The 13,898-nt window shown below is 38.2% G+C and overlaps 1 protein-coding gene across 1 annotated transcript in view; it reads left to right on the top strand.

Annotated features, from left to right (window-relative positions):
* LOC126050131 (ethanolaminephosphotransferase 1-like) overlaps positions 1–13,898 on the top strand; it is a 59,332-nt gene that overhangs the window by 22,393 nt on the left and 23,041 nt on the right. The window contains exons 3-5 of the mRNA XM_049827619.1: positions 2,492–2,600; positions 4,711–4,785; positions 9,389–9,657. Coding sequence (XP_049683576.1) covers positions 2,492–2,600; positions 4,711–4,785; positions 9,389–9,657 — 453 coding nt within the window. The remainder of the gene's footprint in view (positions 1–2,491; positions 2,601–4,710; positions 4,786–9,388; positions 9,658–13,898) is intronic.

The following is a 13,898-nucleotide window of genomic DNA, read 5'->3' as shown; positions in this document are numbered from 1 at the left end:
TTATTCACATAGCACATTGATGTATTAGACTTCTACTGTCTGTTAATTAGATAATAAAGATTGCAATGTATCCTTCTATAGGATACTAGTAAATTCAGGCTGTATTTTTCCAATGTGTGTAAGCAGTTAATCTTTAACACCCTGTAGTTTTTGAATTGTGAAACAGGATGATGGTAGTGTAATGCCAACCAAAAGAATAAGGGGCATTAAATATAATAAAAGGGATTTTTCAGCTGGAATACTTTCCAAATACCTAGAGAGATTAGGTTTGGTAAGGATCAAAGGAGTATGCTTAGGGGTTTAACTGCAGGAGAGGCTGTTTTCCTGAGGATAGATCTCCTGTAACTTTTTCATAGTGTGTCTACTAGCCAAAGGGATTGCAAGATGGTTTTCTTCTTAAAATACGTGATGCTAGCAAGAAAGTGGGTAAAAGTAATGTCTTCATGTTTACACTGTGTAAGCATAAATTATTTCCTGTAATAACTTAATAATGACATTGTGACTATTTAGAATGATGAGCCTAATTAGAAAGCAGACATTTACGGCGCCCCACTTTATTTAATAGTCAACAATTACTATGAATCATATGGGAGAAATCAGTCATTTTAAAACAATACATTGGATGGCATCTGTGTATCCATGTAAATCGTTCATCCACAGGTTGTCTTAACGCACTATTTTGATCTATGTTTTAGATTAAAAGAGACCAATCTAGAATTTCTTCAGCGTCTGTCCTTATTTCATGTAAGGTCATAGACATCAGATGAATTCCACAGCAGGCAATTCATACCAAGCCTCTGTCTTACAAGGTTTCTGCATCCCCAGGTAGCAAAATTAGGAGAAGTGCCACTGTTGCTGCATGCTGAGCATGCCGTCAGTGTAAGAAGAGGGGACCATGCAGTGAGGTGTTCCTCCGTAGAAGTTCTTCTAAAGGAGCTTCAGGGAGCATTTGCTGTCACTTGTTCTTGGGGATTTAGAATTGGGCTTTTGAAGACTCAGAATGGTAGATATGTTAAAAAAACTTTATTGTAGCTGTGTGCATTCTGTGATGTATTTTAAATACTGTAAGAGCTGACATATAGTATTTTAAAATTAGTCTTAAAATCCTGGTCATAAGGAAAGCAACTATCAGATTTATTTTTTTCCCCATTGTTATTAAAGAAAACATCTAGGAAATATAACTGAAAAATAGTCAGGAATTTTCATCTGATTTTTGAATCAGATTTTTGAACTGTACAGCATCAGTTGCACAATTTCTCCTGAATATTATTAATTGTGCTATAGTAGAAAAAGAGGATCTAGTCAGGATAATTAATCAGTCCAAGCATTCAAATTTCATATGCAAATTTTTCATGTAGTAATAGGATAGAGGAAATGTAAAGTTGTATATAAATTAATATGTATTCATCTGTCCATCTAGCTAGTCCAAAGAAATTAACAAAACATTTTATTTCAAAACTATTATTAGTATCTGAAACTATTTAACTTCTTTTTCTTTAATATTGTTTTGTAATATTTTATAGGGTCAAAGTACTTTATGTACATTTTCAGTCCTTAGACACTTCAAAGAATTTGATTATAAGCCTCCAATATTTTTATATTTTGAATTTATTGATACTGTGTTTGAGTGATGCTAGTGGTTGATACTTAGTATTTCTGCAAATATGTTCTGTCTAAAAATCATGTAGAAAGCTGTGTACGCTATTTCTGCAAATATTGTGGAGAAACTGTGTTACTTGGGAAGAGTGTTACCAAAAAGGATGGATCCCTGTCGCAGTGTAAGGAATACCTTAAAGCCGCAGGGAATGAATAGCTGAAAACAGTTAATGGGACAAAGAATTAAAGGCTTAGGTGAAGACAGAGAGTCCTTTTCAGCACTCTTACAAAGTAAAATGAATTAATGGAGTGTTTATAATTTATGACTAAAGAGGGAGACCCTACAGAAAGTTACTGTCTAGAGAAGTAGGAAGCTGCTTGTAACAGGGAGATCTTCTGAATCTAAAAGTGTAATGCACTCAGTGTCTGATTTTGTCTGGACATTTTGAGTTGGAACTTATTGACATTTTTTAGAAGAGGAAAGTTCCTTGTTATAGCATGGGAATAGAATGCTTTAAAAAACCTGCCATATGGATGCTGAATTACCACACTGGGGTGCTGCAGTCTTCTTTCGGTTGATACACACAATCGCGAGAAGCTTTCCTTGGTGGCTTGGAAAATAAAGATAATGTATAACATAGGAAATACAACATTTTAAATGACGTTTTTACTGCAGTCACAAAGATCAGGCAGAAGTATTACATTTGAAAATAAATTTCAGAAATGAAAGTTGTATTTTATTTTGAAAATGGGAAAATATGCACAAATCTGGATGTTGCTGATGTCATATACAGTATTCTCCTTTCCTGATAAAAAATACAAAGTATTTAATTAAAATAGGACTTACAGTTTGAAATACAATTTTTGTTAGATTTTTTTCTTTCTTTTTTAACAGATAGTGCCTTTGTGGATTGCTCCCAACCTGTTAACATTCTCTGGATTTGTCATGATTTTAGTTAATTATTTTTTAATATCTTTTTATGACTGGGACTACACTGCCTCAGGTAAATATCCTCATGCTGTAATTTTTCAGAATTAGTGAACTGCTTATGTCATAACTCTGAATGATACAGGGAGGTATGAGATACTCGAATCTTGCACTAATTCCCTTAATGAGGTTCCATGTGCATATAGGAGGATCTGACCTCACACATGGCTTTATAAATTTAGATAATTTTATCTTAAATCTTATTTAATTTCATCCCTAAATATGGGTTTGAGCATGTGCTGCTTGAAGTCTCTGATAATATCTCATTTTATTTAAAGTGTATTCCAGTGTTTAAATGCACAGCCAAAACCCACCCTGATGTTCCTCATACAATTTTCATTGGTTTCACATTTCCTAATACCTAAATTGATGCCTAAATAAGTTAATTTCCCTTTCATTACCCCCCCCCATTCAAGACTGCTTGTAGACAAAGAAGAAATAGTTTCTAAATAAATGTCTCTTGAAATTATGACTTTCAAAGTCCAAGTCCATATTGCTTCTCAAGGCAGACCAAGTCAAAAGCTTTTTGGAGGTGATTGCGCCTGAGCGCCGGGCAGCTTCAGTTCTGGGCTTCTTAGACCAGCCGTTGGAGCCTACAGAAAGTAGTAAGCATCTCCCAGGTGATTAACATAAAAAAAAAAAAAAAAATCTTTGTTTTTCTTTAAACTAGACAATTTGGTGAAGACTTAACACTTTTATTTCCTGAAACAATTACATTTGAGGTTTTTTTGCTGCCTGTAATTTCTTATGCCTGTGGCTAGGTTCAGGAGGTACCCTTTGGCGTGAGCTGTTTGTACATTTATCACAACAGTTCTAGAGGCAGGGATACTTGTTAGCAGTTTTGGTTAAAAAATAATCCTGTATGAGCATTAAGTTTTCAGGACCAGCATATTATGTAGTTATCTGGCCTCATCCTTAAACACTTGGGTTTTTATCAAAGCAGCTGATATTTACTAAGTTCTGTAATAAAAGAGCATCCAGCACAGATCTTCCAATGGGATAATTTTATCTTGACACATTCCCAGTAGATACACATTGAACTCAAAAACATTTGAAATGCTGATTAAGTCTGTTAAAGTTGAAACCTCGATGTGTAGTTTGCAAGCCTCTTCTCGATCTCACACGAGAGCAGTGCCCATCATTTCTCAATTGATTGAAAACGTTCATGCAACCTAATGAGCCTTTTGAGTATCATATATCAATCCCATACCTAGGATCAGAAATAAAAGACTTAATTTCCTGGACAGCTGGTTTTCATTCTACAGTTTGAAAATTTGCAGCTAGGAGTCAGGAATTGCCATCTTTTCTTTCAGAGTGGCAAGATGAGGCATTGGGAGAAAGGTGGTCAGGGAACTGCTTTAGGTACTGGCATCTCCCTGTTCAGCAAGGACACACCTCTGAGTCCAAGTATTCCTTGTGTTCAGTGCCAAGTGCCAGAAACCTGAGAGGGCTTTGCATATACAGTTGTTTAGTGCTGGTGTAGTCCTTATTGGATTATGTTTAAGTTAAATAGAATGCTCTTTGGAAAAAGGCTTAATTGCTTTAAAAGAGTAACAATAACCGTGTGTTATTGCTATCAGCAGAGCAATAACAGAACTCTGGGTTCTGTCCAATTCAGCTTTCTACTCCTTTTTTTCAAGGAAAAAAAAAAAAAGGGTGCTAATACCTGTCCTAGCCTAAAGACAAAAATTTCCTGTTCAGATATGTATGGTAAAAGTGCTACACTAACCCCACGTTGGCACTAATAATCATGATCATGCTTGAAAACTACATTTTTTTGTCTTTAGGTATTACATAAACATTAACTGCTTTGTAGATGGATAGTCTCCCTATGACCTATGAAAATTTTTGCCTAGTTACTATCATTATTTTGTGCAATACTAGAGTCATTTCAAGACCAAAAAACCTCTACTTTGTCTTCTCTCCTTTATGGTGTAAGCGCTTCAAGCCTGCTCACTGCTTCTTTGATAGAGCTCACTGATGACTTAAGATCAAAAACAACTATTTCAATCTGTCTGGTGTAGTGGGCTAATCAGTGGCAGCTTGTTCATACGTATATGCATATCTCGGTGGATTTCTTTAATGTTAACCACTGTTACACTGACTCACTACCCAATTTATTTTAGGTACCAGTCCTGGACTTGTTCCTACCTGGGTGTGGCTGTTCAGTGCTTTTACCACCTTCTGTGCTTACGCTTTAGGTAAAGTATAATGAAATTATTTACATGTCTAATGTCTTCATATAGTTCTATCTACTAGTTCTCTAGTGCTGATACTGAGATGAAGAGGCCTCATGGATAAATTATTGATGTCTCTCTAAAACAGTTCTCTGAGATTAAAAAAAAAACACCAAAAACATTCATAAGACTTAAAAAACCCCAAATAACAGCATTTTTCTTATAAATTAGAGGTTCTGTGACTGTAGCTCTATCCCTCTTGAAAGTTCAAATTGTTTTAGAGGAACAATGGAAATCATTACGTAGCAGCAGTCAGTGCTGGTGGGTTTCGTAGAAATCTTGGGCCCCCAGTGATGACATTCTGAAAAGCTCCCTGACACCAGCATTAGCAGAGTGTGCTTTCAAAGACAGGGAGAATAAAGGGCAAAGCCAAGAAAAAGGAAAATGAGCGTAGCATTGTGTTTTAAACTCTTAGGCGCTTCAGTGCTTATGGCACGTGTCAGGAGAGATGGTATGAATGTGGTGACAGGCCTGAGCTTCTTATGGAGATGAAATATTTTTTTTTTTCTTTCCTGTTGCTGTTTTTCTCCCATAACACCTATACTTCAGTTGCAGTTTTGTATTCTATTTTTACTTTTTATGTCATACCATGACTGTATTTTTAGGTACATTGCACCTTGCTGTGCAGTGGTGTGAAGACATAGACCTGAACTGATGCATATCTGGGAGTGAGATCCACATTAGCATGGCATTTTTGCTTGCTCTTCCAAAGCTAACTCATTCCAAACTAGTCTTTCCACAATGTGGTGCAACAGAGTTAATTTGAGGGGGACTCACAGTAGTATATTTATATGGACTGCACTGTGCTATGTAAATGTACCCTCTCTTTGGAGCCAGTTCTTATAAGGCCCTGCATTGCAGAGTGTAGCCATACATTTGTGTGCCATACCTAAGATACCCGGCTAGATATAAATGTGTTCTAGATGTACACTGCGGTGTTGTACAGAGATGCCGGCCACTTTTGGTATCAGACCCATGCATGTAGAGCCATCTTGATTAACCTGAGGATATCCTCTTGTGCAGACATCTCCCTCTGCATTGTAAATGCCTTGACATTTCTATTCAAGTGGCGAATTTGTGCCAAAATTATTCTGTCCAGAATTTCTTTGTATTTGTACCATAAAAATCACTGGGACAACTGTCCCTTGAAGCTGACTACCAGTCAGATTTCCCTAACAGCTCTCTATAATCATTAGCAGAAGCAACAGTTTCTTTTGTGAAAAACCATTCTTTATGTAATTGTATGGAATTTAATGAAATGGCTATTGTTTCATAAACAGGAATTACATATTGCAGCTGTTAGTCTATGACACCCTAGAAAGCTCATTGGAAATTCAGCTTCTGAGATTCTTAATGTAGATGTTATTTGCCAGTGAGGCCTATAGTTCCTAATACTTGGAAGACAAGGAATATGATGTTGACAGTCAAAGCTATAATGAACTAATGTATATGTAGATTTTTATGTCTGCTGTCCAAGCCACTTCATGAAATATTTAGTCTCAGATTTAATTCTGCATGGCCAAAGTTTTCCCTTTGGAAGACTGCAAAGAGCCATAATAACTAACCAAATATGCAGCTTTAATCTCTCTCAGCTTCTTTTTAATGACACAGTTACTCTCTCCAAATTCCCTAGCATGCTGCTCTTTTTTTTTTTCCCCTTTGTTAAGGTGGTTTGGTATCTTTTCCCTTTCCATAAAATGGAGGGCTCTTTGCTGTTATTTTGAATTCCACTATTTAAAAGTTATCTAAACTTTAAAAAACCTGAAGATTTATGACCCTTTATGAGACAAAATCATAGCATAAGCATTCTAAAGCAATCAAGTGTGGGACAGTGTATGTCCACTATTGAACATACACCTTTGTTGGCATGAATGATTTAAAACTGAAACCTAAAACATAACATATTTTCACTCTTAAAAAGCTAGTGAAACCACATGGAAAATGTGGGTAAAGATTTGTGAAAATTGAATTTTACATTTGTGTTATACAATTCCTGTATTTTTCTCCATGCCCATTATAATTAGACGTACTGTATTTCATGACATCATTATAAGCCTAACTCTTTTTAGTAAAACTAAAGGTTCCTGCAAAATGAAAACCACTCTTTCACTGTGTTGTACATATTTTAGTATCTAATGTGAATATTTTTTTGTAACACCCTAAAATAATTTATGAACAGACAAATCTTCCATCATTCTCATTTTTAAAAGGTATTACCTCTACGACAGGATTCTCTCTGATTTGGGATAGATGTTCTTGAAATATAAAAGACCATAAACTGTTAAGGAATGTTTGCATACCTATTTGCTAGTTAAGTTTCAGGAGCATCATTTAACAGACTAAAGAATTTCTAAATTTATAGCAACAGTATTCAACTAACCTCAAGCTTATACAGTGTTCTTTCTGCACATTTCAGTAAGATGTGGACAATTCAATGGTAATGTTAACAGAGAGAGAATGTGGCTCTAGAAGGGGGCAAGCCATATTTGAAATCCTCTATGAGATCTTTAATTTTTAGAGTTGTGAGAAATGTCTCAAGTGATTTGTATTTGAGCAGAGGATATCTCACAGCTGTTTAGGTATTACAATAGGGAGATAGTCTAAAATCTGTACAAAATGAAATCCCATGTTTTCCTGGTTTAGATCCCTGAAGTATATTTACATTAAACAAAACTCAGAGTACTGCCAAATAATCTGGAGAAGTAGCATATGATGTATAGCAGCTGTGGAGTCTTTGGTCTCACTCTGCTGAGTTGTATCTCTAGTCAGTTTTGGGTTACTAATGCTATCAATAGCTAATAATTGTTAGCTATAGTACCTTCCAGGTAACATTAAAAAGAAGAAAATTCTCCATGTTATTTTGAGATTCAGGATAACAATAAGTAATCTGTAAGGTTTGTTCTGTGTACTTTTTCCTAAGAGGTTCGTCCTGCTTATTTACACTTGACTTTAAGAAGGAAATATTTCCATTTTGCACCAGCACAGTCTCAGAGAAGAGGCTAAGGGTATGGTTTGACAATACAACTAAGAAAGGTTACAGCTGCTAGACCCCCTTTCTTCTCCTTCTCCCTGCATTCACTGTCCCTCCCTTGTGCCATCTCCTTTGCTTTTCGTACCATTCACAGTGCCAATTCTGTTCAGTTGCCCAGAAGAAAACCTAATGTTCACTGTCTTTCCACCAGCTGAGCAGGCTGCAGGTCCTCCCCTGTTCAATAGCAGTGAACTCTAAGCTCAACTCAAACCATATTGTCCAAAGGCATCCTCAGAGTGAGATCCAGTACAGTATTTGGGCATCTTTCAAGCACTTAAGTATTAAAAGTGATCAACACATACCTCACCTTAACAGTAAAGCATTCTTAGAATCATAGAATCACAGAATCATTTAGGTTAGAAAAGACCCTTAAGATCATCGAGTCCAACCACAAACCTAGCACTGCCAAGTTCACCATGAAACCATGTCCCTAAGCACCACATCTACATGTCTTAAATACCTCCAAGGGTGGTGACTCAACCACTTCCCTGGGCAGCCTGTTCCAGGGCTTGACAACCCTTTCGGTGAAGAAGTTTTTCCTAATATCCAATCTAAGCCTCCCCTGGCACAGCTTGACGTTTCCTCTTGTCCTGTCACTTGTTACTTGGGAGAAGAGACCGACACCCACCTCACTACAACCTCCTTTCGGGTAGTTGTAGAGAGCGATAAGGTCTCCCCTCAGGCTCCTTTTCTCCAGGCTAAACAACCCCAGTTCCCTCAGCCGCTCCTCATGAGACTTGCTCTCTAGACCCTTCACCAGCTTCATTGCTATTTGTTAGATGCGCTCCAGAACCTCAATGTCTTTCCTGTAGTGAGGGGCCCAAAACCAAACACAGTACTCAAGGTGCGGCCTCACCAGTGCCGAGTACAGGGGAAAAATCACCTCCCTGCTCCTGCTGGCCACGCTATTTCTGATACAGGCCAGGATGCTGTTGGCCTTCTTGGCCACCTGGGCACACGGCTGGCTCTTGTATCCTAAGATTTCAGCTGAAGGACTCTTTAAAGTACCTCATGTAGACACACACACAAATAAATGTTGTGAAATTTCCTCCTTGGTCTGCCATGTAACTGTTAGTCATTGAGGCATTTAACATCAGGCAACCTAAATGCCTTAGTGAATCCACCCCACAAGCGGTCTGAAGTGTCAAGAGGGTCCACAACACCAATGGACGGAGGAGAAGCCCTATGGACATTTTTCAGCACTTTCTTTGAGAAAGTGATTGCAGGGACTGACATAAAAGTGTTTAATGACCACTGGGGACAGCTAATTATTAATGTCTTTTTTTAAAGCTTGTAAGGAAGGTGGCATTTAGTTTAAGAGCTGAGGTAACGACAGAAAAATTACTTGATAACTGAATCAAATATCGTATAAGCAATCTTAACATGTTGGTATTGAAGGGACTGTTGTGCTTCAGTTTGCTGTCATGTCATGTATTTTTCCCATATGTTACAGATGGCAGTAGAGAAGTGTATGTGAAGAAAGTTACTCCTTTTGTTGTGCTCTAATTCTTTCTTTTCATTTCCCAATCCTTCTAGACTCCATAGATGGGAAACATGCTCGAAGGACTCAGTCCAGTACTCCTCTGGGAGAATTATTTGACCATGGGCTGGATAGCTGGGCTACCTCCATTTTTGTACTTTCTTTTTTTTCTGTCTGTTCCTGTGACAATGGGAAGACTGGAGTTTCTGTATATACAATGTATATATATTTAAGCATTGTCTTGTTTAACTTTATGTGTTCACACTGGGAGAAATATAACACAGGAGTTCTTTTTCTTCCTTGGGGATATGATATAAGCCAAGTGGTAAGTATTTATCATTCCTGTTTTGGTTTTATTTTTTTAACTATGTTAGTGTTTTCATAATATTACAGAAATAGAAAAACAGAGCTCAAAGCAAATATATTTGGCCAAGATTTTGAATGTGAAATAGCATAACCCTAAATGTAATTCAGAAATATTTCCTGCATTTGCAAAGAAGGGACGCTTTCGAGCAAATTGTCAGCATCAGAGATTCATTGCCTTGCAGGAAGAAAAAGGCTTGCAGCAAGCCTAGCAGTCAGATAGTGCCCATGAGAATGTCATTTAACTGTATTTGATTTGTGGTGTTAACAAAAATTATTATGCTATCTGAAGCCATAAGCAATTTTCCCACCAACACTAGGTTCCGAGGCACGACGTGAATTAGTCCAAGTAGTATTTATTAACAGTTATACAGTTATACAATACCAGACCTTCTCAATTCTACCACCTCTTACATCAAATGTGATAGTGGAAATAGGATTGTACCTATACAGTGAGCACTGACTGTTGTCAAGTGAGTTTTACCCTTGGAAAAAAGTCAAAGTTGTACCATTAGAGATTTCCTCTCCAGGAATGGTGTTCAGTAACGTGAATTATGTATCAGCCCACAGCCAGTCCCCAGCTGAGTTCTTCACTGCCTTACAGCCCTACCTTGAGGTGGACCTTGTCAGAAACACGCCCAAGGCACCACAGTGAGTGGTGGCCTCAGTGCACAAATGCATAGCAGCAGTAACAAGCTCATAGCGCTGCCAAAGGCCCAGCGCTGGGATTTCTGGGCTAGCTTATCTGTTTCTTAGATGGCCAGGCTCTTGCAGCCTGAAGAGCACGGTCCCAGTCCTTTTGAGCTTCCTGTCACAGGCATGAGAGGAAAGGTACAGCCAAATATACATAATTGAAAAGAAGTTTGACAAATATTCAAATATGTGTTTTAATGGAAATATAGTATTTGGATTAATGACTGCAGATGTGTTGCTGTAAACATAATCAGAATCCAGTGGTTTGAGAACAACTCAGAGGTGGTGGTCCAGCTGTGGTGCATCTGTTTCATCCCTTAGAAAATAGGTTCTGGGAGAAGAAGTTGGCTCAGGACTAAGACATTAGGCAGCCAGCTGGTCGGCAAGTTTCAGCCATGTCTGTGCAAGGCTTCTTAGTGATGTTCTTCCAGCAGGAGAGGAATAGCTATGTTCAAACCAATTTCACTTGTTGCTCAGATGATCACTGTAGATCTACACGTGAATGTTTAGAAAGCTTTTTTGGATTGCTACAACACTCAAACTGTATTAGTGGTTAAATATGGGAGTGGGTATCAACTAGCAGAGCAGTACTGTTAACTCTGTCAGTGCCTTGTAGTGACCTATGCCTCTGTCACTGCTTTCCCATCTGGGAAATAATGGCAATAACATTTCCCTGCCTGACAGATCTGTGGTGAGGCTGAATTTCAGTAAAGTTTGTAAACTGCTTTGATTAACTTGGATGCAAGGTGCTAACAAGTGCTATTTCCTGTTCCCCTCTGATGCTGAATTGCTGTCCTGCATGCTTGCTTTCTAGTAACTTCTGTGATGATTGGCCTACAGTCAAAATGATAAGCATATAGATGTAAGGATTTTTTGATGCTATATAGTGCACTCATCAACAGTGGTGGAAGACTGTACTATTGAAATGTCTGTGTGTCAGTTTTTCCATCTGTAAAAATTAGCTTTTGTAGTTGTGATTGCCTATGAACAAAGACAAGACAGGACTTGTAGATCAAGGTAGTATTTTTCCATTAGTTCAAACTACATTTCACGCACACCAGAAAGTACATAACGTACTTTTTTTCCAGCTGTACTAACTAGTTTAGTAAAAGATCTTAATGCCCCTACAAACATTGCCTTGCTCTTGTTTTGTAAACCCATTCAGCAAAACTTGTGTGATGTGTCCACTATTAAAGGTAGCTCTTCAGCTACTTGAGGAGAGGATACCGAGGACATTAACAAATGGCTGATGATGAGTAAGAAAGATGATGTTCTCCTTGCTGTTTTTTTCCCACCAGTTCTCTGCCAGATATTCCCACAGTCACATTCAGAGGCAGAGAGGGTGGAAGCACTCGCAGGCTGCTTTCAGACTGATTCCTGGCATTTAGTTCACTATTTCCTCTGTGGTGTTCCTAGCTGGATTGCCACATGAATGTACCTCTTTGCTCTGTCTTAAATAATTTCACTGGTAACATGATGCTATTGCATTGGCATGTCAGACATTCAGGTAGTCTAGTCCCCTGCTTCTGCTTTTAAAATAGATGGTAGCCAGGAACTTTGGACTTCATTATCCCCACAAAGCTCAGGAAATTCAGTAACTGATGTAAGTGTGCAAACAGATAACTGTTGACCTTAATGAAAGCTTAACTGGCATGTAGCTCCCAGGACACCACTGCTGAGTCAGCTCCGCTGTATATAAACACAGACAGCCCTGGCTCTGTGTTAATTATGGTATAAAAAGAGTTGCTGTTCCTCGTGAAAAAATACCTCATTATAAATAGAGAAATTTGTGGGACTTATGCAGATCACATTTTTCTGTGACTTGATGGCTCGTCAGAATTGGTAACCTAATTATGCTAGCTGGGCTGTAATTGGCACTCCAATTAGCTTTGATTACAGCAGACAGACATTTATAGGAAGCTGTGGTTTGTAAACTTGAAAAATGGCTGTAATGTGTCTGAGAGATGCTTGGTCAGAGGACTGTTATGTCTGTGGGTCCAGAATCAAGGAGGAGGCATCTGCAGCAGTGAAAATTCTTCCTCTCTCTCCTCCCTCCAGCACAAGGATTTATCATCTCCTGCTGACTCCTCTGTGGGCAGAAAAAGATGCAGGGAGAGTAGCCTCTTTACACCATAGCATCTAGACAATTGTCATACACTTTTGGGTAAGCGCACCTATTAGAAGCCCCAAAAGTCATGGGCTGAAGAGAAGGCTAAGAAAGAAACCTTTGCTGTGTTCTGTGAGAAATTCTCTTGGATAGATCTTGTGAAAACACTTTTCTTTTTGTTACAAGCCCAACTGAAGAAAGCTAATATCTGCAAATTAAGTTTCTTGGAGAAAAAAAAGACAAAGCTTTCCTGAGAAATTAAAACTTTAGACTTCCTGCCATATGTTAATTTTCACAGACATCCTCTTGATTTTTTAAAGAAAATCTATTTTCCTCCTGAAAAATGTAATATTCTCCTAATAAAATACTCCCCTAATCCTTCTGTTGCTTTTCATAAGCCACTGCAGTTGAGTTCATAGTAAGGGAACAAAATACTAATTTTTCCTTAATGTGATGTGGTGATACCTCTGCTTACATCGGTGCTGCCTTAAGCGTAACAGGGAGGTACCCTTTGTATTCTTAAGTAAAAGTTTAAAAGTGAAAATAAGAGCTGTGTGAGAGCTGGAGTGACCCAGATGATTCCACACTCCTTCCTCTCACTCTCCACAGCCAAGAGGGCAAGCTCGAAAAAGGCACAAAAGCACAAGCTTCAAATGTGAAAGGCAACAGGCAGCTCTCTCTGGCCCTACCCTAGCCCTATAAGAAGAAGAGGATCAGAAATGCTATATACAGTCATGCCTGAAGGCATGGATGCTTGGACCATAAGCCCCAGGTTTTCGGTCTGAGATGCTTTCCCAGCCTGTTCTGCCCGGTGGCTTTGGATGGTCCCATCTAGGCTCTCAGGGAGAACACTCTGCTTGCCTTGAAACTCCAAATAAATGAAGTATATGATGTAGGTAGCAACTTAAGCACTGTACAACTTACTTTTCTCCTTCCTTTCAGTCAAAACAGGGGAAGAGGTTTTTTTGGATGTCATATACCAGGTTTTCTTTTGAGAAGCAGTTTACAAAGCTTATGCTGAAATATGTTTTGTATAGCCTTTTCCTGGGAAGTACTGCGGCGGCCAGTCTTTCAGGAACCGGCAAAGAAATCCCAAGCAATGCAAGTGCATATCATGTCTTTAAAAAACTTCTTTCTCCTCTGAAGGACAAAAAAAAAAAGTCTCTATTAAGAAGAAAAATGAAGATGCAAATGTGTCATTCTTTGGTCACATTATCAAGGTTCAGAATCTTTTTATTTTAGTTAAAAAATACTCAATTTCAGAGTTTTTCTGAGAAAACTTGAGGTGTCTGTGGAAAGCATAGCCTTTCTTGTGAATAAATAATATTGATTATTATCCAGTGCAATAGGTAGGAGCGTACTGGAATTGTTGAAGTAAAAGAACCGATAGTGGTGTGGAAGCA

This window comes from Accipiter gentilis, chromosome 2 (genome assembly GCF_929443795.1).
Source record: "Accipiter gentilis chromosome 2, bAccGen1.1, whole genome shotgun sequence".
NCBI classification, from domain to species: domain Eukaryota; kingdom Metazoa; phylum Chordata; class Aves; order Accipitriformes; family Accipitridae; genus Astur; species Astur gentilis.
This window is presented reverse-complemented; position numbering and strand designations above follow the sequence as displayed.